This window comes from Mustelus asterias, chromosome 21 (assembly GCF_964213995.1).
Source record: "Mustelus asterias chromosome 21, sMusAst1.hap1.1, whole genome shotgun sequence".
NCBI lineage: Eukaryota > Metazoa > Chordata > Chondrichthyes > Carcharhiniformes > Triakidae > Mustelus > Mustelus asterias.
In genome coordinates, this window is record NC_135821.1 from 32184985 (window position 1) to 32212879 (window position 27895).

The 27895-nt window shown below is 46.7% G+C and overlaps 1 protein-coding gene across 2 annotated transcripts in view; it reads right to left on the bottom strand.

The window, feature by feature from the left end:
* Positions 1-27895, bottom strand: part of LOC144509212 (stromal membrane-associated protein 2-like) — a 72532-nt gene that overhangs the window by 29514 nt on the left and 15123 nt on the right. For both annotated transcript variants that reach the window (XM_078237708.1, XM_078237707.1), the window contains exons 2-3: positions 6900-7033; positions 3132-3217 (exon numbers count right to left, since the gene is read on the bottom strand). In XM_078237708.1, the coding sequence (XP_078093834.1) occupies positions 3132-3217; positions 6900-7033 (220 nt within the window). The remainder of the gene's footprint in view (positions 1-3131; positions 3218-6899; positions 7034-27895) is intronic.

Consider the following 27895-nt stretch of genomic DNA (forward strand, 5'->3'; position numbering starts at 1 on the left):
GTGATATGTTCGGCACAACGTGTGGGGCCGAAGGGCCTGTTTTGTGCTGTAGTTTTTCTATGTTTCTATGTTTCAAAGCCTCCACATCCTTCTTGTAGTGTGGCGACCAGAATTGAACACTATATTCCAAGTGCGGCCTAATTAAGGTTCCACAAAGCTGCAACATGACTTGCCAATTTTTAAACTCAATACCCCGGCTGATGAAGGCAAGCATGCTATATGCCTTTCTGACTATCTTCTCCACCTGCATTGCCACTTTCAGTGACCTGTGTACCTGTACACCCAGATCCCTTTGCCTATCAATACTCTGAAGGGTTCTGCTATTTACTGTATATTTTCTCTCTGTATTAGACCTTCCAAAATGCATAACCTCACATTTGTCCGGATTAAACTCCATCTGCCATCTCTCTGCCCAAGTCTCCAACTGATCTATATCCTGCTGTATCCTCCGATGATCCTCATCGCTATCCCCAAATCCACCAACCATTGTGTCGTCCGCAAACTTACTAATCAATCCAGTTACATTTTCCTCCAAATCATTTATATATATTACAAACAACAAAGATCCCAGCACTGATCCTGAGGAACACCACTTGTCACAGCCCTCCATTCAGAAACACACCCTTCCACTGCTACCCTCTGTCTTCTTTGACCGAGCCAGTTTTGTACCCATTTTGCTAGCTCACCTCTGATCCCATGCGACTTCACCTTCTGCACCAGTCTGCCATGAGGGACCTTGTCAAAGGCCTTACTGAAGTCCATGTAGACAACAGCCACTGCCCTACCCTCATCAATCATCTTCGTCACTTCCTCGAAAAACTCAATCAAGTTCGTGAGACACGACCTCCCCTTCACAAAACCATGTTGCCTCTCACTAATACGTCTACTTATTTCCAAGTGGGAATAAAGCCTGTCTCGAAGAATCCTCTCCAATAATTTCCCTACCACTGATGTAAGGCTCACCGGCCTGTAATTACCTGGATTATTCTTGCTGCCCTTCTTAAACGAAGGAACAACATTGGCTATTCTTCAATCCTCTGGGACCTCCCCTGTAGCCAGTGAGGATACAAAGATTTCTCTGAGGGCCCCAGCAATTTCCTCCCTTGCCTCTCTCAGTATCTGGGGTATATCCCATTAGGCCCTGCGGACTTGTCTACCTCAATGTTTCTCAAGAACCCCAATACCTCCTCCTTTTTGATCTCAACATGACTCAAACTGTCTACACATCCTTTCCCAGACTCATCATCCACCAAGTCCTTCTCCTTGGTGAATACTGACGCAAAGTACTCATTTAATACCTCGTCCATTTCCTCTGGCTCCACGCATAGATTCCCTCCCTTGTCCTTGAGTGGGCCAACCTTCTCCCTGGCTACCCTGTTTCTCTTTATACATGTATAAAAAGCCTTGGGATTTTCCTTAATCCTGCTGGCCAATGCTTTTTCATGACCCTTTTTAGCCCTTCTTACTCCTTGCTTAAGTTTCTTTCTACTTTCCTTGTATTCCACACTTGCTTCGTGTGTTCCCAGCCTCCTAGCTTTGATAAATGCTTCCTTTTTCTCTTTGACTAGGCTCACAATATCTCTCGTTATCCAAGGTTCCCAAAACTTGCCATACTTATCCTTCATCCTTACAGGAATGTGCCTGTCCTGAATCCCTATCAACTTACACTTGAAAGCCTCCCACATGCCAGATGTTGATTTGTCCTCAAACATCTGCCCCCAATCTACATTCTTCAGTTCCTGCCTAATATTGTTGTAATTAGCTTTCCCCCAATTTAGCACCTTAACTTGAGGACTACTCTTATCTTTATCCATCAGTATCTTAAAGCTTACTGAATTGTGGTCACTGTTCCCAAACTGCTCCCCTACTGAAACATCGACCACCTGGCCGGGCTCTTTCCCCAATACCAGGTCCAGTATGGCCCGTTCCCTAGTTGGACTATCTACATACTGTTTCAGGAAGCCCTCCTGGATGCTCCTTACAAACTCTGCCCCATCCACGCCTCTCGCACTAAGTGAGTCCCAGTCAATATAGGGGAAATTAAAATCTCCCACCACAACAACCCTGTTACTTTTACACCGTGCCAAAATCTGCCTACATATCTGTTGCTCAATCTCCCGCTGGCAGTTGGGTGGGTAAACCCCCAACATTGTGACTACGCCTTTCCTATTCCTGAGCTCTACTCATATTGCCTCGCAGTATGAGCCCTCCGAGGTGTCCTCCCGGAGTACAGCTGTGATATTCTCCTTAACCAGTAATGCAACTCCCCCACCCCTTTTACATCCCCCTCTATCCTGCCTGAAACATCTGTATCCTGGAATGTTAAGCTGCCAATCCTGTCCTTCCCTTAACCAAGTCTCTGTAATGGCAACAACATCGTAGTTCCTAGTACTAATCCAAGCTCTAAGTTCATCTGCCTTACCTGTTACACTTCTCGCATTGAAACAAATGCACTTCAGTCCACCAGACCCTCTGATTAGCAATCCCAACCTGCCTGCTGCATACTGGCCCTATTCTCTGGTTCCCCTTCAGCTAATTCACTTTTGCTTTGGTTCCCACCCCCTGCCAAACTAGTTTAAATCCTCCCATGTGACACTAGCAAACCTCCCGGCCTGAATATTTATGCCCTTCCAGTTTAGATGCAACCCGTCCTTCTTGTACAGATCCCATTTGCCCCGGAAGAGACCCCAATGATCCAGATATCTGAAACCCTCCCTCCTACACCAGCCGTTTAGCCACGTGCTGAGCTGCACTATCTTCCTATTCCTAGCCTCACTAGCACATGGCACAGGGAGTAATCCTGAGATTACAACCCTCGAGGTCCTGCTTTTTAACTTTCTACCTAACTCCCTAAACTGCTGCTGCAGGACCTCATCACTCTTCCTGCCTATGTCGTTAGCACCAATATGTACCATGATTGTGGTACATATTGTCCTACCATTATACTCCAGCTCCCTTGCAATAAAGGTCTACATTCCATTTGCATCATAATTATTTGCTGCACTTGCATGCTAAGTTTGTGTGATTCTTGTACAAGAACACCCAGATCCCTCTGTAGTCTCTTTCTGAAGTTGTGCCTATAGAAAACAGCTCCGTGGATTCAATCTCAGCGTGAGCTTTGTAAAGGATACTGGTCCACTTGTGGCCGCTTGAAGTTTGGAGGGAGGTAGGCTTCGTACAATGTCCTGGCCTTTGAGTTTCCCATTTCTCGAATGCACTATTGTAGACAAAAGCACAAGAATTCAGGAGTTATTGGAACATTCCACCAGCTCCATCAGCATGGTGTTAATCCCAGTCAGCATTATGCTGCACCGAGCATCCTGTCACACCAGGGCAGAGGGGTTTTCTTAGAATGCTCTTGACACCCAATTCCTGACTGGGTTTAGCACTGTGTTAGCATTTTATGACAGTTACACGCACAGACACATGCACCTACCCCACACATGCACCCGCACATGGGCAGGCACGTCCCCCATACGTACGCCTGCCCGCACATGCACTTTAGTCTCAAACTCTCATTAATCCTCGAGTGGAAACCTAGCTCAAGATATTCAACAGGTTCTATTGAATTCAGACCAAATCTAGCAGAGTTCAAACGAGTGGCATCATAGAAAATCATAGAAACCCTCCAGTGCAGAAGGAGGCCATTCGGCCCATCGAGTCTGCACCGACCACAATCCCATCCAGGCCCTGCCCCCATATCCCTACATATTTTACCCGCTAATCCCTCTAACCAACGCATCTCAGGACTCTAAGGGGCAATTTTTAGCATGGCCAATCAACCTAACCCGCACATCTTTGGACTGTGGGAGGAAACCGGAGCACCCGGAGGAAACCCACGCAGACACGAGGAGAATGTGCAAACTCCACACAGACAGATGACCCAAGCCGGGAATCGAACCCAGGTCCCTGGAGCTGTGAAGCAGCAGTGCTAACCACTGTGCTACCGTGCCACCCATAACAATCAGTGGTACAACAATCAAAAATACGCACCAGTTTCAGTCAGCAACAGTGCTCAAGGTCATCGAGCCATCGAGGTTTACAGCATGGAAACAGGCCCTTCGCCCTTTTTTTAAAAAAAACCGCTAAGCTAATCCCAATTGCGCGCATTTGGCCCATATCCCTCTATACCCATCGTACCCATGTAACTATCTAAATGCTTTTTAAAAGATAAAATTGTACCCACCTCTACTACTACCTCTGGCAGCTTGTTCCAGACACTCACCACCCTGTGTGTGAAATAATTGCCCCTCTGGACACTTTTGTATCTCTCCCCTCTCACCTTAAACCTATGCCCTCTAGTTTTAGACTCCCCTACTTTGGGAAAAGATATTGACTATCTACCCTATGCCCCTCATTATTTTATAGACCTCTATAAGGTCACCCCTCAGTCTCCTACGCTCCAGAGAAGAAAGTCCCTGTCTATCCAGCCTCTCCCTATAACTCAATCCATCAAGTCCCGGTAGCATCCTAGTAAATCTTTTCTGCACTCTTTCTAGCTTAATAATATCCTTTCTATAATAGGGTGACCAGAACTGTACACAGTATTCCAAGTGTGGCCTTACCAATGTCTTGTACAACTTCAACAAGATGTCCCAACTCCTGTATTCAATGTTCTGACCGATGAATCGAAGCATGCTGAATGCCTTCTTCACCACTCTGTCCACCTGTGACTCCACTTTCAAGGAGCTATGAACATGTACCCCTCAATCTCTTTGTTCTATAACTCTCCCCAACGCCCTAACATTAACTGAGTAAGTCCTGCCCTGGTTCAATCTACCAAAATGCATCACCTCGCATTTGTCTAAATTCAACTCCATCTGCCATTCGTCAGGTGAAATGGCCCCACATTTGTCGGGAGAGGGGAGCAGGGTTTGTTCAGATGGACATGGGGAGATACAGACAGCAAAGTGGTTGCTTCAAGTGTTCCATTGTCAGCAGTAACTCGGTTAACAGCTGTTGAACAGAACCCACTCAGATTACTAGACCATGCAAACTCAACACCCACAGGGATCAGCTTCATTGCGTTTTTCTCAGCAGACACCAGTCGGTATTAAATTTCACTTCTCATTTATTATCCAGAAATTCTATTTCTGTGGAAGAGAAGTACTCTTTCGGTGATTTCCCTTCAGCACACTCTCCATAGAACCATAGAAAATTACAGCTCAGAAACAGGCCTTTTGGCCCTTCTTGTCTGTGCCGAACCATTTTTTGCCTCGTCCCACTGACCTGCACTTGGACCATATCCCAACACACCCCTCTCATCCATGACTCCATCCAAGTTTTTCTTAAATGTTAAAAGTGACCCCGCATTTACCACTTTATCCGGCAGCTCATTCCACACTCCCACCACTCTCTGCGTGAAGAAGCCCCCTCTAATATTCCCTTTAAACTTTTCTCCTTTCACCCTTAACCCATGCCCTCTGGTTTTTTTCTCCCCTAGCCTCAGCGGAAAAAGCCTGCTTGCATTCACTCTATCTATACCCATCAAAATCTTATACACCTCTATCAAATCACCCCTCAATCTTCTACGCTCCAGGGAATAAAGTCCCAACCTATTCAATCTCTCTCTGTAACTCAGCTTCTTAAGTCCCGGCAACATCCTTGTGAACCTTCTCTGCACTCTTTCAACCTTATTTACATCCTTCCTGTAACTAGGTGACCAAAACTGTACACAATACTCCAAATTCGGCCTCACCAATGCCTTATATAACCTTACCATTACACTCCAACTTTTATACTCGATACTCCGATTTATAAAGGCCAATGTACCAAAGGCACTCTTTACAACCCTATCCACCTGTGACGTCACTTTTAGGGAATTCTGTACCTGTATTCCCAGATCCCTCTGTTCAACTGCACTCTTCAGAGTCCTACCATTTACCCTGTACGTTCTTCTTTGGTTTGTCCTTCCAAAGTGCAATATCTCACACTTGTCTGTGTTAAATTCCATTTGCCATTTTTCAGCCCATTTTTCTAGTTGGCCCAAATCCCTCTGCAAGCTTTGAAAACCTTCCTCACTGTCCACGACACCTCCAATCTTTGTATCATCAGCAAACTTGCTGATCCAATTTACCACATTATCATCCAGATCATTGATATAGATGACAAACAACAATGGACCCAACACCGATCCCTGCGGCACACCACTAGTCACAGGCCTCCACTCAGAGAAGCAATCCTCCACAACCACTCTCTGGCTTCATCCATTGAGCCAGTGTCTAATCCAAGGTACTACCTCCCCATGTATACCTAGCGACTGAACCTTCCTAACTAACCTCCCATGAGGGACCTTGTCAAAGGCCTTGCTGAAATCCAGGTAGACAACATCCACCGCCTTCCCTTCATCCACTTTCCTGGTAACCTCCTCGAAAAACTCTAATAGATCAGTCAAACATGACCTACCACGCACAAAGCCATGTTGACTCTCCCTAATAAGTCCCTGTCTATCCAAATATTTGTAGATCCTATCCCTTATCACACCTTCCAATAACTTGCCCACCACTGACGTCAAACTTACTGGCCTATAATTTCCTCGTCTTTTAGTTCCGTGGGATCTTTTCAATCTGCCCTGGACATTAACTTTAACGTATTGTACAAGAGAGAGGAGTCACAATGTCACACCGTGACTCAACACTGCACTCAAGAGCCAGGCTAGATTGTGTGTTCCAGTCCTATAATGGAACGTGAGCCCAGAATTTTCCAAATTGGAATGTGTGTGAGATACTGAGCGAAGAGTATTGGATGACAATTGCTGCCTTATCCACATTAACTACTCACCCCCTGCCCCTCACTCTGCTCCATCCCCCGGCCCTGCTCCGTCACTCACCCTGCTCTGCCCTCCGCACCCAGCACCCTCCCTGCCCTGCGCCATTCCCTCGCACCATTGTGTGCAGTACCTGTATCTGTTCTGGTGTCCATTGGTCCAGATTGACGGATTTCACCTTGGAGATGTGCACTCCAAGGTTTCTGTGAATTCCAGCACAGCGAATGCACACAAACACTCCCAGGTTCCACGAGGCCCATCTTGGTCCTACAGAAGGAACAGAGAAGTTTAGAACCAAAAACCTTAGGTCAAAAACAGCAGGTGCAAATGACAGCAAAAAACCTGGGGGTCAAGGAAACAAGTTACTCTTATATAGAAACAGAGAATGCTGGAAATATAGCTGTGTGGGCAGCAACAGTGTTAGTGCTTCAGGTTGGTGACTTTTCATCAGAACCGGACAAAGTGAGAGAGCTTATTCACGGGAAAGAGAAAGGAGGGGAGAAGAACAGCATCTGATAGGGTGGAAGGTGGGAGACATTAAATGACAAAAGGGATAGCAGGTACAAGGCAAAAAAAGAGGTAAAGAAACAAATTAAAGCGATGGCTATGATTTGAAATCTCTGTTGACTTTGGAATAGCCTCCGTCCATGATGCACTGTACGATTGTCTGATCAGTGAATGCCACAGTATCAGATCAACGGTGTAAAAAGCAATCAATCCAAGTGCCTCAGCCACTGGCAATGCTGTTTCCTGTTGCATACTTGGATTTCCCTTCAACACTGTTCAGTTTGTTTTTACTGATTCCTGCCCTGAATATAACAATAATTATATATATTCATAATTCAAGCCCCCCATTCAGCACTCCTCCTCTAGCCTCCTGTCCTCACAAACATCACTCTCTCGCACATCACCGGCAAACAAAAACCCACCTGAAATCATCTGTGCTGAACCTCACTTACCACTTCACAATGATATACAAACATCCAAATTAAAAGGAGAAATAGGCAATTCTGCCCCTCGCGCCTGCTCCACCATACAAAAAATAATGGCTGATCTGTTTGTGTTTCAAATTCTGCATTCCCATCTACCCCGATAACTTTTGTTTCCCTTGGCCAACAAGAATCTACCTACCTCTGCTTTAAAAATATTCAGTCACCCTGCCTCCACCCCCTCTGAGGCAGAGACTTCCAAAATCTCACAATACTCAGGTAAAATGGCTCCTCACCTGTGTCCAGAAAGGGCACCTCCTACTTCTGGATTCACCCACAAGAGGAAATGTCCTTTATTCGGTGAAGGAGCAGCGCTCCGAAAGCTCATGATTCCAAATAAACATGTTGGGACTTTAACCTGATGTTGTGAGACTTTTTACTGTGCCCACCCCAGTCCAATGCCAGTATCTCCATCTCACTCCAAAGATGGATTGGCTATGCTAAATTGCCCCTTAGTGTCCAAAAATGTGCAGGTTAGGTGGATTAGCCATTGGAAATGCATGGGGTTACGGGGATAGGGCGGACGGGTGGGCCTGGTTGGATGCTTTTTTGGAGCGACAGTGCAGATTTGATAGGCCACATGGTCTCTTTCTGCACTGTAGTGATTTTATGTTCAACTCCTCTTGTACAAACGATAGTATTCCATGAACCTTTGCTGCAACTTCACACTAACTTTTAACGACCCATGCATGAGAACGCCCAGATCCCTCTGCACCGCGATAATCTGCACTCTCTCCATTTAAGAAATACGCTGCATTTTTATTATGACCTGTTCAACTCAGCTACAGCTTTCTATCTCAGTGCCTCATATGGGACATCCTTCCTGAACAAGATCTACCAGCTGACATCCTTTGGAACAAGGAATGGAAACCACCGAAGTCACAAGTTCCTTGTGACAAAGCCATCTGACGAATGGCAGGTTTTGAACTACCACAGTGACTGTGGTCCTTGCTAAACAGGTTCAGGATAGGCCTGAGCCCCAGCGCAGGTAACCTCCGTCGCTGAGGTGTCAGTACGATGCACTTGTGGAGAGACACAAACAATGCTGTACATTACTGAGGACGGTTCCCCTACAGAATAAGGGGTGAATTAATCAACTTAAACTCTGCAAGCTATCACTTATTTTCAGGGATTTGCATTCGCTAAAGAAATAATACTGGTCTGAAGCAGGCTCGGAGTTTTTGCACTGAATAGATTCATTGATCAGAGAAGTTAGGGAGGATCACATCAGAGTTCACAATGCTGAACGAGTGGAGTAGTCAGTGTGGGAATCCTCAGAATGAGAGATTTCATATTCTAGTTTACCAGGATCAATGCCAGCCATGTGCTCACTCCTCTCACCTTGTGCCCACTGTGCACCCTGTCCCGAGTCTGCCCCAGCTGCGTACCCTGTCTACCTTGAGTCTATCCCAGTAGTATATTCTGTCTTGAGGCTATCCCAGCGGTGTACTCTCTCTATCTTGAGTCGACCCCAGCGGTGTACTCTATCTTAAGTTATCCCAGCAGCATACTCTATCTATCTTGAGTTTATCCCAATAAGAACATAAGAACATAAGAAATAGGAGCAGGAGTAGGCCATCTAGCCCCTCGAGCCTGCCCCGCCATTCAATAAGATCATGGCTGATCTGACATGGATCAGTACCACTTACCCGCCTGATCCCCATAACCCTTAATTCCCTTACCGATCAGGAATCCATCCATCCGGGCTTTAAACATATTCAGCGAGGTAGCCTCCACCACCTCAGTGGGCAGAGAATTCCAGAAATTCACCACCCTCTGGGAGAAGAAGTTCCTCCTCAACTCTGTCTTAAACCGACCCCCCTTTAATTTGAGGCTGTGTCCTCTAGTTTTAACTTCCTTACTAAGTGGAAAGAATCTCTCCGCCTCCACCCTATCCAGCCCCCGCATTATCTTATAAGTCTCCATAAGATCCCCCCTCATCCTTCTAAACTCCAACGAGTACAAACCCAATCTCCTCAGCCTCTCCTCATAATCCAAACCCCTCATCTCCGGTATCAACCTGGTGAACCTTCTCTGCACTCCCTCCAATGCCAATATATCCTTCCTCATATAAGGGGACCAATACTGCACACAGTATTCCAGCTGCGGCCTCACCAATGCCCTGTACAGGTGCATCAAGACATCCCTGCTTTTATATTCTATCCCCCTCGCGATATAGGCCAACATCCCATTTGCCTTCTTGATCACCTGTTGTACCTGCAGACTGGGCTTTTGCGTCTCATGCAGTAGTGTACCTTATCCTGAGTCTATCCCAGCGGTGTACCCTGTCCTCCTGGGTGAGCACTCAGAACGTTTTCTTTCTTTACGAACAGACATGTCTGGCATTTCTGTGACTTTAGTCTGTTTGGCCACCCTCTAATACTGGCCTGTTTTAACTACGCCCCCACAGGTTGATAGCTGTCTGGACCTGAAGCGCTGGAATTCCCTCCCTAAACACCTCTGATTCCTTCAAATAGGCCTCTTCGAGAACGCCTTTGGTCATCTCAACAAATATCTCCTCGTGTTAAATTCTGTCTGACAACTGCTCCTTGGGATATTTTACTGCATTAAACGTGTTATATAAATGCATGTTGTTGTCACTGTACAATAAGGAAAATGGCACTGACTCGATTTTCTTAAATTCCCTTTGCCATTCCCCTATCTGTAAAGGTGAACCTGTGTCGCCATGTGACAGACCAAGCTTAAACACAGAACCAATACTGGCCAGTGCGTGCACACAAAATCACACGCACAATCATAACTACACATATATGCACAAACATGCACGCACACATTCACAAAAACTACATTCGTTTAGATTAATTTGAAACTGGTACATATGTTCACAAGTAGCATTCAGGAGCAACTATTCCTGAATCTCCCGGGGAGAAGCTTTCACACAACTCCCCATTTCTGCAGCCACAAAAATTCAACTGTTGGTGAGTGTCCCTGCTACATGCATGGCCTATTTAAATGAAAACCATTCTTCATTCAAAATGATACTCTGCACCCATCCACCCCAATTGATCAGAGAGCCTGGAGGTGAGTCTGAATTGGTGCCTTCCAGAAAGAGTAACCAGAAGGCCAACGTTTGAGTTGCTGCCACAAAAATGATCCTGATGCGCCAGTAAGGCTGTAGGATTCTGTTCAGGACACCTGATGCTGCTGTGCATCCATTAGCTTTCTCTGGACCAAAATTGTGACTGACAGTTGGAATGTTTCCCATAGCCAAAAATAACTAATATAGCACCTGTAACATAATGAAACGTCTCAAGTGTAGTAGTAAGGGCTCCAGTCTGATTCCGGGTCTGTGTGGCAGATTTTAATTGCGACATTATGTTAGACATTACAATTGGTACGAGCACCCTGGGTTAAAAGAAAATTAAGCTACATTAACCCCCCCCCCCCCCAAGTGTTATACATTAACATCCGTCCCCACCAGTACTGTACCCCAGTGTTATACATTAACATCCGTCCCCAGCAGTACTGTACCCCAGTGTTATACATTAACAGACCCGTCCCCACCAGTACTGTACCCCAGTGTTATACAGTGATAGACCCAACCCCACCAGTACTGTACCCTAGTGTTATACAGTGACAGACCCGTCCCCACCAGTACTGTACCCCAGTGTTATACAGTGACAGATCTGTCCACACCAGTACTGTACCCGTGTTATACAGTGATGTTATACAGTGACGGACCGGCCCCACCAGAGCTGTACGCCAGTGGTAGAGTGATAGACCTGTCTCTTCCCGTACTGTACCCATGTTATACAGTAACAGACCCGCCCCAGAGCTGTACCCCAGTGTTATACAGTGATAGACCTGTCCCCACCAGTACTGCACCCCAGTGTTATAGTGACAGATCTGTCCCCACCAGTACTGTACCACAGTGTTATACAGTGATAGACCCGTCCCCACCAGTACTGCACCCCAGTGTTATACAGTGACAGATCTGTCCCCAACAGTACTGTACCCCAGTGTTATACAGTGACAGATCTGTCCCCACCAGTACTGTACCCCAGTGTTATACAGTGACAGACCCGTCCCCACCAGTACTGTACCCCAGTGTTATACAGTGACAGATCTGTCCCCACCAGTACTGTACCCCAGTGTTATACAGTGACAGACCCGTCCCCACCAATACTGTACCGCAGTGTTATACAGTGACAGACCCATCCCCACCAGTACTGTACCACAGTGTTATACAGTGACAGATCCATCCCCACCAGTACTGTACCACAGTGTTATACAGTGACAGATCTGTCCCCACCAGTACTGCACCCCAGTGTTATACAGTGACAGACCCGTCCCCACCAGTACTGTACCACAGTGTTATACAGTGACAGATCTGTCCCCACCAGTACTGTACCCCAGTGTTATGCTGTGATGGTTGAGATCTGCCATATAGACCAAGAACCTATTTAGAGTCCTGGCTAGAAAACCTTGTGATATTCGAGTAATGCCCTGAACAGTGGGGCAGGTAGAGACAGGGAACTTTCACAAACATACAGCGTGACTCATGCTGACTGTGTACTGACGCAAGCGATAACTCGTTACATCAGAACTGACTCACGATCTGTGTACAAAGGAGATCCTGATCAGAACCACTCAACATTCCAGCAAGAGTCAGATGTCAAAGGAACACAGCAATCTGGTGAAAATGAGAACATGAACGAACCGTGGAAGACAACAGGAAACACAAAGAACAATCCCACTGCTGTGGGTCTGGAATCACATGTAGGTCAGACCTAAGGATTTCCTTCCCTCAAGGATATTAGTCAAGTCAGATAGATTTTTACAACACTTGATAATGGTTTCTTGGTCATCGTTAAGAGTTTTTTTTTTAAGAGATGCAGAGAGAGAGTTTGGTGTGACCCAACAGAGCAGGCAGCTTAGTTAGTGTAACCTGGCTGGCTGATACCTGCAGAGCAGCAGACAGTTATTGTCATGTGGAGAATAGTAAGAGTTTTGTTTTTGGATGATGCACTTAATAGACATTTGGACCTTCAATTTAACAACGATAATCTGAAAGCATAGTAGGGATTAAATAGCAATAGGGAGACAGAGGAGTTTGCCCTCACTTTCATTTCTTCAATATAAGCCAGTCACGAATCCTCTGTAATGTTCTCAGGGGTCGGGACAGTCCAATTGCACTATGCTGTTTAGGGACTGCACAGGGAATTCCATTCCATTGGAAAAGGAAACATATTCTGGAAGCTACTGCATTTTGTGTGAAAGGAACCAGTTGAGAGAGCCAAGTCATGGAGTAAAGTACAGACCAAGGAGGGTGGGGAGCACCTGAACTGATATCAGAGTGAAGCAGAAACACGGCCTTCCTGGGGGAATTTCACTTCAAGCTGATGTCAGTTAGTCCCCACACCAGATTCCAGTGACGTATTAAATATCCATGTAAAGTTAAACCACTTCACACCAACGTCACAGCTGCAGTATAATACACCCTCAGCTTCCTTTACAAGGACTTATTTCAGTCCTCCCTCCTAAAGCTGGAGCGGTGTGCTTTGCGATTCACTTTGTCGTTTCTTCTGTTGTTCTGGCTGCGGTGTTTTGGTGACCCTATACTAAACTCTCGTTATAAATACTGCCACCTCACTAAAACTTTCACTTCCTCAATCTTGGTTTCAGTCTAAATGGCTTCCTCTTGCCTTGCTTAAAAACCTCATACATTTGCATAACAACACTGAATCGACGACTGAAAACCGAGTGGCTACAAATAGTGACAGGCTAATTTTCAAACACACCAAAACAAAATCTGTCAAAGGAATTTACACCACAGCTCCTTAAACTGCTACACCAAGCATCACACATCTCCACGGTGCCAATTCACCTCCCCATAAGTGGAGCAACTGAGAAAAAAGCTAGCAAGTTCAGCAGCAATTAGGGAAGGCAAATTAAATGTTGGTCTCTATTTCAAAGGGAATGGAGTATAAAAAATGGGGAAGTCTTGCTAAAACTATACAAGGCATTAGTTGGACTGTACCTGGAATATTGTGAATAGTTTTGGGTCCCTTATCTCTGGAAAGATTTACTGGCATTGGAGGCAGTCCAGAGAAGGTTAACTAGATTGATCACAGAATCTCGACAGTGCAGGAGGCCATTCAGCCCATCGGGTCGACACGAGCTCTCTGACAGAGCATCTGATCCAGGCCCACTCCCTACCTTAACCCCGTAACCCCCTCACATGCACATCTTGGAACACTAAGGGACAATTTAGCGTGGCCAATCCACCTAACCTGCACATCTTTGGACAGTAAGAAGTCTCACAACACCAGGTTAAAGTCCAACAGGGTTATTTGGTAGCACAAGCCACTAGCTTTCGGAACGCTGCTCCTTCGTCAGGTAAGTGGGAGTTCTGTTCACAAACAGGGCACATAAAGACACAAACTCAATTTAATGGTTGGAATGCGAGTCTTTACAGGTAATCAAGTCTTAAAGGTACAGACAATGTGAGTGAAGAGAGGGTTAAGCACAGATTAAAGAGATGTGTATTGTCTCCAGCGAGAACAGTTAGTGGGGTTTTGCAAGCCCAGGCAAGTCGTGGATGTGACAGATGGTGTGACATGAACCCAAGATCCCGTTCGAGGCCGTCCCCATGCGTGCGGAACCCAGCTATCAGTTTCTGCTCAGCGATTCTGCGTTCTCCGCCTTGGAGAACACTTACCCGAAGATCAGAGGTCGAATGCCCGTGACCGCTGAAGAGAACACTCCTGCCTGGTGATTGTCGAGCGGTGTTCATTCATCCGTTGTCATAGCATCTGCATGGTCTCCCCAATGTACCATGCCTCGGGACATCCTTTCCTGCAACGTATCAGGTAGACAACGTTGGCCGAGTTGCAAGAGTATGTACCGTGTACCTGGTGCACGGCGCTCCCACGCGAGATGACGACATCCGTGTCGATGATCCGGCACGTCTTGCAGAGGTTTCTGTGGCAGGGTTGTGTGGTGTCGTGGTCACTGTTCTCCTGAAGGCTGGGTAGTTTGCTGTGCTGGAAGCTGGAGAAGTGAAGCATCGTGAGGTTATCCGTGGGCTTGCGGTATAGTGAGGTGCTGAGGTGACCGTCCTTGGTGGAAATGCGTGTGTCCAAGAATGCAACCGATTCCGGAGAGTAGTCCATGGTGAGTCTGATGGTGGGATGGAACTTGTTGATGTCATCTTGCATGGGAGTGGCGTCCACCAGGTACACGGTACATACTCTTGCAACTCAGCCAGCGTTGTCTACCTGATACGCTGCAAGAAAGGATGTCCCGAGGCAAGGGACATTGGGGAGACCATGCAGATGCTACGGCAACGGATGAATGAACACCGCTCGATAATCACCAGGCAAGAGTGTTCTCTTCCTGTTGGGGAACACTTCAGCAGTCACGGGCATTCGGCCTCTGATCTTTGGGTAAGCGTCCTCCAAGGCAGCCTTCATGACACACAACAGTGCAGAGTCGTTGAGCAGAGACTGATAGCCAAGTTCCGCACACGAGGACGGCCTCAACCGGGATCTTGGGTTCATGTCACACTATCTGTAACCCCCACGACTTGCCTGGGCTTGCAAAATCTCACTAACTGTCCTGGCTGGAGACAATACACATCTCTTTAACCTGTGCTTAACCCTCTCTCCACTCACATTGTTTGTACCTTTAAGACTTGATTACCTGTAAAGACTCACATTCCAACCATTATTTTGTAAATTGAGTTTGTGTCTTTATATGCCCTGTTTGTGAACAGAACTCCCAGTCACCTGATGAAGGAGCAGCGCTCTGAAAGCTTGTGGCTTGTGCTACCAAATAAACCCGTTGGACTTTAACCTGTTGTGAGACGTCTTACTGTGCTTACCCCAGTCCAACGCCGTCATCTCCACATCATCTTTGGACTGCCAGAGCACACCCACGCAGACACTGGGAGAACGTACAAACTCCACACAGGTATGGGTATGGAGTGATTTTCTTATGAGGAGAGGTTAAGAAGGTTGGGCTTGTACTCATTGGAGTTTAGAAGAATGAGAGTTGACCTTATTGAGACAAGTGGGATTCTCAGGGGGGTTGACACGGTAGATGCTGGGAGGATGTTTCCCTTTGTGGGAGTGTCCAGGGCTGGAGAGTATAATCCCAGAATAAGAGGTTGCCCATTTAAGACAGAGATGAGGAGGAACAGCTTCTTTCGGTAAATCTGTGGAATTCCTAACCGCAGAGGGCTGCAGAGGCTGGGTCGTGAGGTATGATTAACGCTGAGATAGGCAGACTTTGATCAGTAAGGGAATCCAGATTTATGGGGATAAAGTGAGAAAGTGGAGTTGAGAATTATATCAGGTCAGTCATGATCGCATTGAATGGCAGAGAAGATTCAATGGGCCAAATGGCCTACTTCTGCTCCTATGTCTTATGGTCTCAAACATTCTTGGAGCCTGCAATATTCTGCAGAAAGGTCACTGACCTGAAACTCTTATCTTTCTCCACAGAAACTGCCTAGTCTGCTGAGTATTTCCAGCATTTAAAGAAGAACAAAACAGCACAGGAACAGGCCCTTCGGCCCTCCAAGCCCTCGCTGCTCCCTGGTCCAAACTAGACCATTCTTTTGTATCCCTCCATTCCCACTCTGTTCATGTGGCTATCTAGATAAGTCTTAAATGTTCCCAGTGTGTCCGCCTCCACCACCTTGCCCAGCAGCGCATTCCAGGCCCCCACCACCCTCTGCGTAAAATACGTCCTTCTGATATCCGTGTTAAACCTCCCCCCCTCACCTTGAACCTATGACCTCTCGTGAACGTCACCACCGACCTGGGAAAAAGCTTCCCACCGTTCACCCTATCTATGCCTTTCATAATTTTATACACCTCTATTAGGTCACCCCTCATCCTCCGTCTTTCCAGTGAGAACAACCCCAGTTTACCCAATCTCTCCTCATAACTAAGCCCTTCCATACCAGGCAACATCCTGGTAAACCTCCTCTGCACTCTCTCTAAAGCCTCCACGTCCTTCCGGTAATGTGGCGACCAGAACTGGACGCAGTATTCCAAATGCGGCCGAACGTTCCATACAACTGCAACATCAGACCCCAACTTTTATACTCTATGCCCCGTCCTATAAAGGCAAGCATGCCATATGCCTTATTCACTACCTTCTCCACCTGTGACGTCACCTTCAAGGATCTGTGGACTTGCACACCCAGGTCCCTCTGCATATCTACACCCTTTATGGTTCTGCCATTTATCGTATAGCTCCCCCCTACGTTAGTTCTACCAAAATGCATCACTTCACATTTATCTGGATTGAACTCCATCTGCCATTTCTTTGCCCAAATTTCCAGCCTATCTATATCCTTCTGTAGCCTCTGACAATGTTCCTCACTATCTGCAAGTCCAGCCATTTTCGTGCCGTCTGCAAACTTACTGATCACCCCAGTTACACCTTCTTCCAGATCGCTTATATATTTTGTTTTAGATTTCCAGGACCGGCAGTATTTTTCTTTTCTTCTACAAAGCACAGCATTTAAACAACATAAATGAATTTAGGTAATGTAGAAAAGAAACAAAGTGTTGGAAATACCCAACAGGTCTGGAAGCATCTGTAGAGACAAAGTTAATGTTTCAAAGTGAAACCCATCAAGTAGCAACACGAACACAGACTGTCTAGACATTATCGCACTGCTATTTGTGGGAGCTTGCCATGTGTGTTTTCCTATGTGATAACAGTGACTACACATCAGTGAAGGTTGTAAATTGCTCTGGAGTGTCTGAGACATATGTGTGGCTGTTTTTCTCAAACTAGTTAGCAGCCAGCTAGCATGCAGGAACTGACTCCCTATTGGAAAGGAGCCAATCTTGTCCTCTGGGATTTCCAGAATCATTTTCAGCTCACTTTAAAACATCAATTCTCAATGTTTAATACTTGTACTGGAGGGATACAAGTAACACCTCAGATGAAACTTCAAGTAACCCACACTTCCTGACTCCCCAAAGCCCATCCACCATCAACAAGACACAAGTCAGGAGTGATAGAATACTCTCCACTTGCCTGGATTAGTGCAGCTCCAACCCTCAAAAAGTCCAACACCATCCAGAACAAAGCAGTCCATCCAACAAATTAAACATTCACTTCCTCCACCAACAGTGCACCATGGCAGCAGTGTGTACCATCGACAAGATGTACTGAAGAAACTCGCCAAGGTCCCTCTAACAGTGCCTTCCAAACCTATGACCTCTACCACCTAGAAGGTCAAGAGCAACAGACGCATGGGAACACCACCACCTGCAAGTTCCCTTCTAACCCACACACCACTTGTTCACTGTTGTTGGATCAAAATCCTGGAACTCTCTTCCTAACAACATTGTGGGTGTACCTACACCACATGGACAGCAGTGGGTCAAGGCGGCAACTCACCACGCAATTAGGGACGGGCAATAAATGCCAGCTTCGTCAGTGATGTCCACATCCCAAGTTCATCAAACTCCCACTACCAATTCTTCACCCACCTGCAGGATACAGATGCCTATTGGATTGCTGCAATCTGGTCGGTGTGTTTGGAGCTGGGTGTTAAAATGTGAGAGCTATCAGGCTACCAGAAAGCACACTCGTTCATATCCAATAGGAGGTATAATCAGTCAACAAGTTCTCAATCCCAGTTCAGCAAGGATTTGCAGTCTCATTTACAGTCAATACTCCCATTAGAGAGAAACATAAGACAACACAATCTTGCTCACAACCCAGAAGGATCTATTACTCTCATAAATAATTGCTCAACACCCTTTGATGTCGCTGAGATAGGATGTTTCCCCTGGCATGGGCGCAAGTCTCAGAATAATAAATTTGTATCTTGACTTGGTTTTAAAAGCCCTAAGCCATCGAGCAAAAAGGGCAGCAATGCTGATGTACTGGCCTGCTTGAGCCCAGAGGGGAAGAGACTGTCCAGAAGTTGCTGTAACAACATGGATCTGGATAAGAGTCATGGTCATTGGGCTGCAGGGAAATCCAATGCTAAGAGGGATTGAGGAATACAGTGAAACTGAGACTCTAATCTGGAGGATGGAGCGAGTGGGTCTGTGTAAGGAGATAGTGTGGCCCAAGAGTTCACCTCTCAATGCAGGCCTGAGCCTGGGCTTGTTAGTGCCTCAGCAGCACTTTGTGGGGGAATTTGCACTGAGAGTGGCCAAGCATGAGAACCCTAACCTGAGATTGAGAGCAGAGAGCCAAGCAGCATTGCAGAGGTCCAAAGCAAAGAGTTATACAGAACCACTGCAAGGAATGGAGCCCCAGCAATCCGGTTAGGGTTCACTGAGATAAGTGGAACTGGAACACAGACAGGGGGCAAAGCAGAATCCAGGTCAATTACATCACATAGCCGGGGGAAGGGGGTGAGACAGCATGCAGACCATAAACCTTTCTCCACCAATCCCACTGTCTCATGGTCTCATGTTTCCGGACAATTCTGTACCAATGCTCGACTGTATAAAATCAAAACAGTCAATGCTGGATCCAGTGTTCTCTGTTTTTCTCTCAGATTTATAGCACCTAATAGTGTACAGACTCCCAGCTGAGAGAGCAGACGTTTCATCAATCAAGGCAACACCTTCCAAAGTGCAGCACTCTCCAAATACTGCACTCGCGCCAGTTTAAGATTATGTGCTCAGGCCTTTGAAACAGGTCCTGACTCAGGGCAATGTTAAGAGAATAAAATCACTTTTGCCTGCATTGCAGCAAAGGTACAAGTACACTTTCACACAGGTATGGATTTTGAAAATACAGGGCTGCTTGGGAGTCTTGTAACACTAAAAACTCCTGGGACAACAGCATTCCTTCTGCACGACCAAAATATAGGAGATGCTGGAAATCTGAAACAAAAACAAAGTGCAGGAAACACTCAGCAAGTCAGGCAGCATCAAGGGGAGAGGAATCGAGTTAATGTTTTAAGTCTGATATTTCACATGAACTGCCCCTCTCTCATCCTGAACCTGGTTTATGGTTTGTTAGACCAGAAAAACATAAAAACATAAAAGATAGGAGGAGGCCATTTGGCCCTTCGAGCCTCCTCCACCATTCATTACGATCATGGCTGATCCAACTCAATAGCCGAATCCTGCTTTTCACCCATAACCTTTGATCCCATTTGCCCACATTGCAGGTTCCAAGAGCATTCAAAACAGGCACTGAACGGCAACAAAAACAGAAAATGCTGGACAATCTCAGCAGGTCTGACAGCATCTGCAGAGAGAGAATATAGCCAACGTTTCAAGTCTTGATGATCCTTTGCTTTGCTGGCTCTATTCTCTCCCAATGTGGAGATGCCGGTGTTGGACTGGGGTAAACACAGTAAGAAGTCTCACAACACCAGGTTAAAGTCCAACAGGTTTATTTGGTAGCAAAAGCCACTAGCTTTCGGAGCGCTCGCTGCTCTTTCGTCAGGTGAGTGGGAGTTCTGTTCACAAACAGGGCATATAAAGACACAAACTCAATTTACAAAATCATGGTTGGAATGCGAGTCTTTACTGGTAATCAAGTCTCAAAGGTACAGACAATGTGAGTGGAGAGAGCGTTAAGCACAGGTTAAAGAGACATGTATTGTCTCCAGACAGAACAGTTAGTGAGATTTTGCAAGCCCAGGCAAGTCGTGGGGGTTACAGATAGTGTGACATGAACCCAAGATCCCAGTTGAAGCCGTCCTCATGTGTGCGGAACTTGGCTATCAGTCTCTGCTCAGTGACTCTGCGCTGTCGTGTGTCGTGAAGGCCGCCTTGGAGAACGCTTACCCGAAGATCAGAGGCTGAATGCCCGTGACCGCTGAAGCGTTCCCCAACAGGAAGAGAACATTCTTGCCTGGTGATTGTCGAGCGGTGTTCATTCATCCGTTGTCGTAGCGTCTGCATGGTCTCCCCAATGTACCATGCCTCGGGACATCCTTTCCTGCAGCGTATCAGGTAGACAACGTTGGCCAAGTTGCAAGAGTATGTACCATGTACCTGGTGGATGGTGTTCTCACGTGAGATGATGGCATCCGTGTCGAAGATCTGGCACGTCTTGCAGAGGTTGCTGTGGCAGGGTTGTGTGTTGTCGTGGTCACTGTTCTCCTGAAGGCTGGATAGTTTGCTGTGGACAATGGCTGTTTGAGGTTGTGCGGTTGTTTGAAAGCAAGAAGTGGGGGTGTGGGGATGGCCTTGGCGAGACGTTCGTCTTCATCAATGACATGTTGAAGGCTCCGGAGAAGATGTCGTAGCTTCTCCGCTCCAGGGAAGTACTGGATGACGAAGGGTACTCTGTCCGCCGAGTCCCGTGTTTGTCTTCGGAGGAGGTCGGTGCGGTTTTTCACTGTGGCGCGTCGGAACTGTCGATCGATGAGTCAGGCGCCATATCCTGTTCTTATGAGAGCATCTTTCAGCATCTGGAGGTGTCTGTTGCGATCCTCCTCATCCGAGCAGATCCTGTGTATACGGAGGGCTTGTCCGTAGGGGATGGTTTCTTTAACATGTTTAGGATGGAAGCTGGAGAAGTGGAGCATCGTGAGGTTATCCTTGGGCTTGCGGTACAGTGAAGTGCTGAGGTGACCGTCCTTGATGGAGATGCATGTGTCCAAGAGTGCAACCGATTCCGGAGAGTAGTCCATGGTGAGTCTGATGGTGGGATGGAACTTGTTGATGTCATCATATAGTTGTTTCAATGATTGTTCACCATGAGTCCAAAGGAAGAAAATGTCATCGATGTATCTAGTGTATAGCATCGGTTGAAGGTCCTGTGCGGTGAAGTGGTCTTGTTCGAACCTGTGCATGAAGATGTTGGCATATTGAGGTGCGAATGTGGTCCCCATGGCTGTTACGTGTGTCTGGATGAAGAACTGCGTGTTGAAGGTGAAGACACTGTCACACCCGTCAACTCAACAGACTGATCAAGACCGTTGACCCGGACCTTCAGAGCAGCCTCCGTGCTCATTCCACGTACTCCCCGCATTGGGAGATCTCTACTGCCTCCCGAAGATACACAAGGCAAACACACCCAGCCATCCCATCGTATCGGGCAATGGGACCCTGTGCAAGAACCTTTCCGGCTTCGTCGAGGGCATCCTGAAACCCATTGTACAAAGAACCCCCAGCTTTTGTCGCGACACTACGGACTTCCTACAGAAACTCAACACACATGGAGCAGTTGAACCAGGAGCACTCCTTGTCACAATGGATGTCTCAGCATTCTACACCAGCATCCCCCACAATGATGGCATTGCTGCAACGGCCTCAGTACTCAACGCCAACAATTGCCAGTCTCCAGATGCAATTTTACAACTCATCCGCTTCATCCTGGACCACAATGTCTTCACCTTCAACAACCAGTTCTTCATCCGTTCTTCACGGAATGGAGACCAAATTCGCACTTCAATATGCCAACATCTTCATGCACAGGTTCGAACAAGACCTCTTCACCGCACAGGACCTTCAACCGATGCTATACACTAGATACATCGATGACATTTTCTTCCTTTGGACCCATGGTGAACAATCACTGAAACAACTATATGATGACATCAACAAGTTCCATCCCACCATCAGACTCACCATGGACTACTCTCCGGAATCGGTTGCATTCTTGGACACATGCATCTCCATCAAGGACGGTCACCTCAGCACCTCACTGTACCGCAAGCCCACGGATAACCTCACGATGCTCCACTTCTCCAACTTCCACCCTAAACACGTTAAAGAAGCCATCCCCTACGGACAAGCCCTCCGTATACACAGGATCTGCTCGGATGAGGAAGATTGAAACAGACACCTCCAGACGCTGAAAGATGCCCTCATAAAAACAGGATATGGCGCTCGACTCATCGATCGACAGTTCCGATGCACCACAGCGAAAAACCGCACCGACCTCCTCAGAAGACAAACACGGGACACGGCGGACAGAGTACCCTTCGTCGTCCAGTACTTCCCCAGAGCGGCGAAGCTACAACATCTTCTCCGGAGCCTTCAACATGTCATTGATGAAGACGAACATCTCACCAAGGCCATCCCCACACCTCCACTTCTTGCCTTCAAACAACCGCACAACCTCAAACAGACCATTGTCTGCAGCAAACTACCCAGCCTTCAGGAGAACAGTGACCACGACACCACACAACCCTGCCACGGCAAACTCTGCAAGACATGCCGGATCATCGACACGGATGCCATCATCTGATGTGAGAACACCATCCACCAGGTATACGGTACATACTCTTGCAATTCGGCCAACGTTGTCTACCTGATACGCTGCAGGAAAGGATGTCCCGAGGCATGGTACATTGGGGAGACCATGCAGACAATACGACAACGGATGAATGAACACCGCTCGACAATCACCAGGCAAGAATGTTCTCTTCCTGTTGGGGAACACTTCAGCGGTCACGGGCATTCAGCCTCTGATCTTCGGGTAAGCGTTCTCCAAGGCGGCCTTCACGACACATGACAACGCAGAGTCGCTGAGCAGAGACTGATAGCCAAGTTCCGCACACATGAGGACGGCCTCAACCGGGATCTTGGGTTCATGTCACACTATCTGTAACCCCCACGACTTGCCTGGGCTTGCAAAATCTCACTAACTGTTCTGGCTGGAAATAATACACATCTCTTTAACCTGTGCTTAACGCTCTCTCCACTCACATTGTCTGTACCTTTAAGACTTGATTACCTGTAAAGACTCGCATTCCAACCATGATTTTGTAAATTGAGTTTGTGTCTTTATATGCCCTGTTTGTGAACAGAACTCCCACTCACCTGACGAAGGAGCAGCAAGCACTCCAAAAGCTCATGGCTTTTGCGAGCAAATAAACCTGTTGGACTTTAACCTGGTGTTGTGAGACTTCTTACTCTATTCTCTCCCCACAGATACCATCAGGCCTGCTGAGATTTTCCAGCATTTCCTGTTTTTGTTTCAGATTCCAGCATCTGCAGCATTTTGCTTTTAATTGAACTGCAACAATGGGCTTCTGCTCAGAAACGCAGCAAATTATTACGTACTAAATTACAAAGTAGTAAGCTTAATATTAAGCTTAATATTGGACTTCAGGTCTGGTTACAATACCTAAATGTACCAACACAATATATCATGAGGTGGCCCTGTTCCTAAACATCCAAACCTGTCAGCGAGCACATTCTACTCCCTTTTTCGAATGAGAGGATCAGAATTGCAAAGCAGCAAGTTCAGCCACTCAGCGTAGGACTGGCGTTGGTGTGGGGGCTGGGGAAGCACTTGCCCTAGATTTTGGCTGGCAGAGTTTACGGCTGTTTTTACATAATCACAGTACCATTGGATTAAACTGAGGAATCCTTAAAAATCTAAGAATCTATGCTTCCACGGATTTCTTTGCCGCTTGGTTTTTTTTAGAGCTCTCTCTCAATGAGGAATGCAGAAAGGTTATGAAATGTTTATGCTCCTATTCTATCTTTACATCTATAACCTGTTTTACAAGCTGTGCAGTGTGAAGTCAAGCCACATGTCACCTCTGGTCTCAACGTGTGCTAGCATTTTATACACCGCAGCCGGATAAGGAGAGGCATGCTGTATTACTGTGAGGAAACAGCTACAGGAAATAACAGGACAACAGCAAAATCACAAGAATGCAACACATCTGCAGGCTCAGAATGCAGAGGGAACTATGCTTATCGGTGCATCACAGCAAGAACCTACTGACAGCTTAGAAACCAAGTGTCAACTCACTCAAACCTGAAAACAGCCCACATTACTGATCAGTGATTAAAAAACAGACTCTTGTGACAAGTTAGAGTGCATTTAATGTAATAAAACACCCCTCGGTGCTTCACAAGAGCATTATGAAACAAAAATAATTATTTGTGAAGAAAACAGCAGTAAAATATTGTAATGGTTCATCCTGCAATTCCAGCATCAGGTTTGAGGAGAGTGCACTGTTGGCCTACTCAACAATGGCCTCGTCAGAGCCCAGTCTGATGCTGCCCTCATGTGAAGGTTGGCCAGTTGGGCGAGGTCTTGGGAGCTGGGTGGCAGTAAGCAATGTATCCAGGAAGGAAACAGTACCCTGCGGTCACGAGACAGACAAATTGAGAAGAAACATCAGCTGCACCAGGGGAACAGAAATACATCAGATGAATGCTTGCACTGTATGTTAGAGCAGAGCAGCTGTGTGAAAGTTTTTTTCTTCCTCCTTCAATCACTTATTGGGTAAGGACATCAGAAACATGGAGAAAAGGTGTATAAATGGAATTGAAGTGCAGATCAGCCATATTCTCCAAAACAAGATGGCTGACTAAGCTAGAGTGATCTCCTTCTGTGTCCCTCAGTGAAGCTGAGAAATCTCCATCATGTCAGTGACAAGGGGTGAACCTTAATAATCTATAGGGTCCCTACAGTGCAGGAGGCTGACAATTGGCCCATCAAGTCTGCACTGACTCTCCAAAAGAGCATCTCACCACCCCTGTAACCCCACGCATTTACCATGGCCAATCCACCTAACCTGCACATTGGGACTGTAGGAGGAAACTGGAGCACCCGGAGAAAACCCACGCAGACACGGGGAGAACATGCAAAGTCCACACAGATCCAAGGCCAGAATCGAACCTGGGTCCCTAGCACTGAGGCAGCAGTGCTAACCACTATGTCACCATGCCACCAAGTTACTTCTGCAACTGTGCAGCAGACAACCTTTTCTCCCACCATTTTGAATGGTCAGAAATTAATGGGAGAACAAGTCCTTTCTATGTACAATGTTGACATCTTCCAGTATTTCCAGAGAACTCAATCGAAAATGAATCCTGGCTGATCTTGCTCTGTTCTGACCTGATGACATACAGCCCAACAGTAGCATTTATGTTGCTTCGTTGGCTAAAAGCTGTTAACCTGGCCCAGCCCTATAAAAACTTATTCCATGTCTAACAAGGCTCCAACAGAAGAACTCAGCTGGAGAATGCTGCCTTTTAGTCCCACATATGCTTATTTTTTTTAAGTAGAACACATCACTAGAATTCTAATTATGTACAGATATCAACATCAATGGGAGAGCACAGCAGCTGCCTACACTAACCACCAAATACAAAGTACATAACCAACTGATCGATAAACACAGACAGAGCACTGAACAACATTCATTCAGCTGGAGCGCGTGGGTTCGCTATCAAACACGATGCCAACAAAATGTAGACAACAGCTGGGAAAATATATAGTCCAAGCTTCTGGCCAGCACATATCAATAGAGAGCTGGAAGAAGTTAAAATGGAGGGCAGCACAGACATGAACGAGAACAGCTCCACTTGCTCAGCAGCCCATTTTTACCAACTTACACTGGCTCCATGATACTCAATACTTAAAATATAAAATCCCTTCTTAACTTCATCTCTCTAACCCTCTGTAGCCTGGCACTTCCTTTCCACTCACTCTGGTATCATGGCTAACATCCCCTCAACCTTGCTCAGCATTGGTAGATGTGCATTCAAGTGCCTGAATTCCAGACTTCGGAATTCCCCCCTCTCCAGAACCTCCCCACCACTCCAACATTCTCCACAAACCTGTCTCTGACGTAGTGTTTGATCATCCAAGGCATGGTGGCAGAGTGGTTAGCGCTGCTACCTCACAGCTCCAGTGACATGGGTTCAATTTGGCCTCAGGTCACTGTCTGTGTGGAGTTTGCTCGTTCTCCCTGTTTCCGCGTGGGTTTCCTCCGGGTGCTCTGGCTTCCTCCCACACTCCAAAGATGTGCGGGTTAGGTTGATTGGCCATGCTAAATTAACCCCAGTGTCAGGGGGATTAGCAGGGTCAATATGAGGGGGTTACGGGAATAGGGCCTGGTTGGATTGTGGTTGGTGCAGACTCGATGGGCTGATTGGCCTCCTTCTGCACAGTAGGGATTCTATGATTCTGTTCCTTTGAGAGTTGTTTTTCCTCCTGTTTTGAGGAAGTTTGAAAGTGCATGGGGGAACGGCAGTGGTGTTTCTGCATTTACAGTGTATTTAATGCAACTGTAAATACAGAACCACTACATTTTTTCCCAGCTGCTTACCTCCAGTTTCCTGATTATGGCCCAAGTGCATCTCCAAGGATAGAGGAGAACACACTGACAATCCACAATCAAACAAGATTGAAATAATCAAGTGTCTTACATTCAACTAAAGCTTCCAAGGTGAAGCTTGGAATTCAGCCAAGCAGTGATGCAGCAGAAATGGTTAACAATTAATGCAGGGACAGACTCCTTCAGGCACAGCCTGAGCAGTCAGATAGTGACAGACCCTGCAGACAGATACAGTGTCCACCATGTCAGTGCTACCAAATAAACCTGTTGGACTTTAACCTGGTGTTGTGAGACTTCTTACACCATGTCAGTCACAGACCTCTCAGAGTGTGCCCAACCCTGCAATCCAAACACCCCACGGATAGAGTGTAAACAGTGGATGGCGGGTGAAATCGTGAAAAATGTGAAACATTTTCTGTATTTTGGGAGCCTCAATGAATACAGATGTTGATAATGAAATTCTTCCTCACCTCCACTGTGCCCACTCAGCCTTTTGCGGAAAAGGGGATTTGAGGACCAGGGTTGCAAACTCAAGAGGATGACCACGATTTACTGGGCACAGGCATCCCTGTGCTTCTTATGCTCAGAGACTCAGACACCTTCAGCTGTCACCTCAAAGTACTAAAGAAGTACCATCAGCGCTTTCTTTGTAAAATCCACCAAATCCAGTGGCAGGACAGGTGGTCCAACAGCAGTGTCCTCTCCCAAGCCAACGTGCTCAGCATGTAGGCACTGATCACTTCAAACCAGCTCTGCTGGGCGGGACGTCATTCCCATGTCTGACACCAGCAAAGCAACTGCTCTACTCAGACCTCTGACACGGCAGGAAACTCCCAGGAGGACCGAGGAAATACTTTAGTGATATCCCCAAAGATTCCCTGAAGATGCTAAACATACTCAAAGGAGACCCTGGCTTGTGATCAGCAAAAATAGAGAAAGCTCAGTTGAGAATACACGAAACACATCCACAAGAGTCTGCCCCCTCGACATGGAGCAGAGTGTGCAGACTGCGTGATGGACTTAACGATTATCTCAGAAACCAGCAAAGTTGAGAGGGAGCAAGTCATCCTTGATCCTGAGGAACGACAACTGAAGGGGTGACATGGTGGCACAGTGGTTAGCACTGCTGCCTCAGCG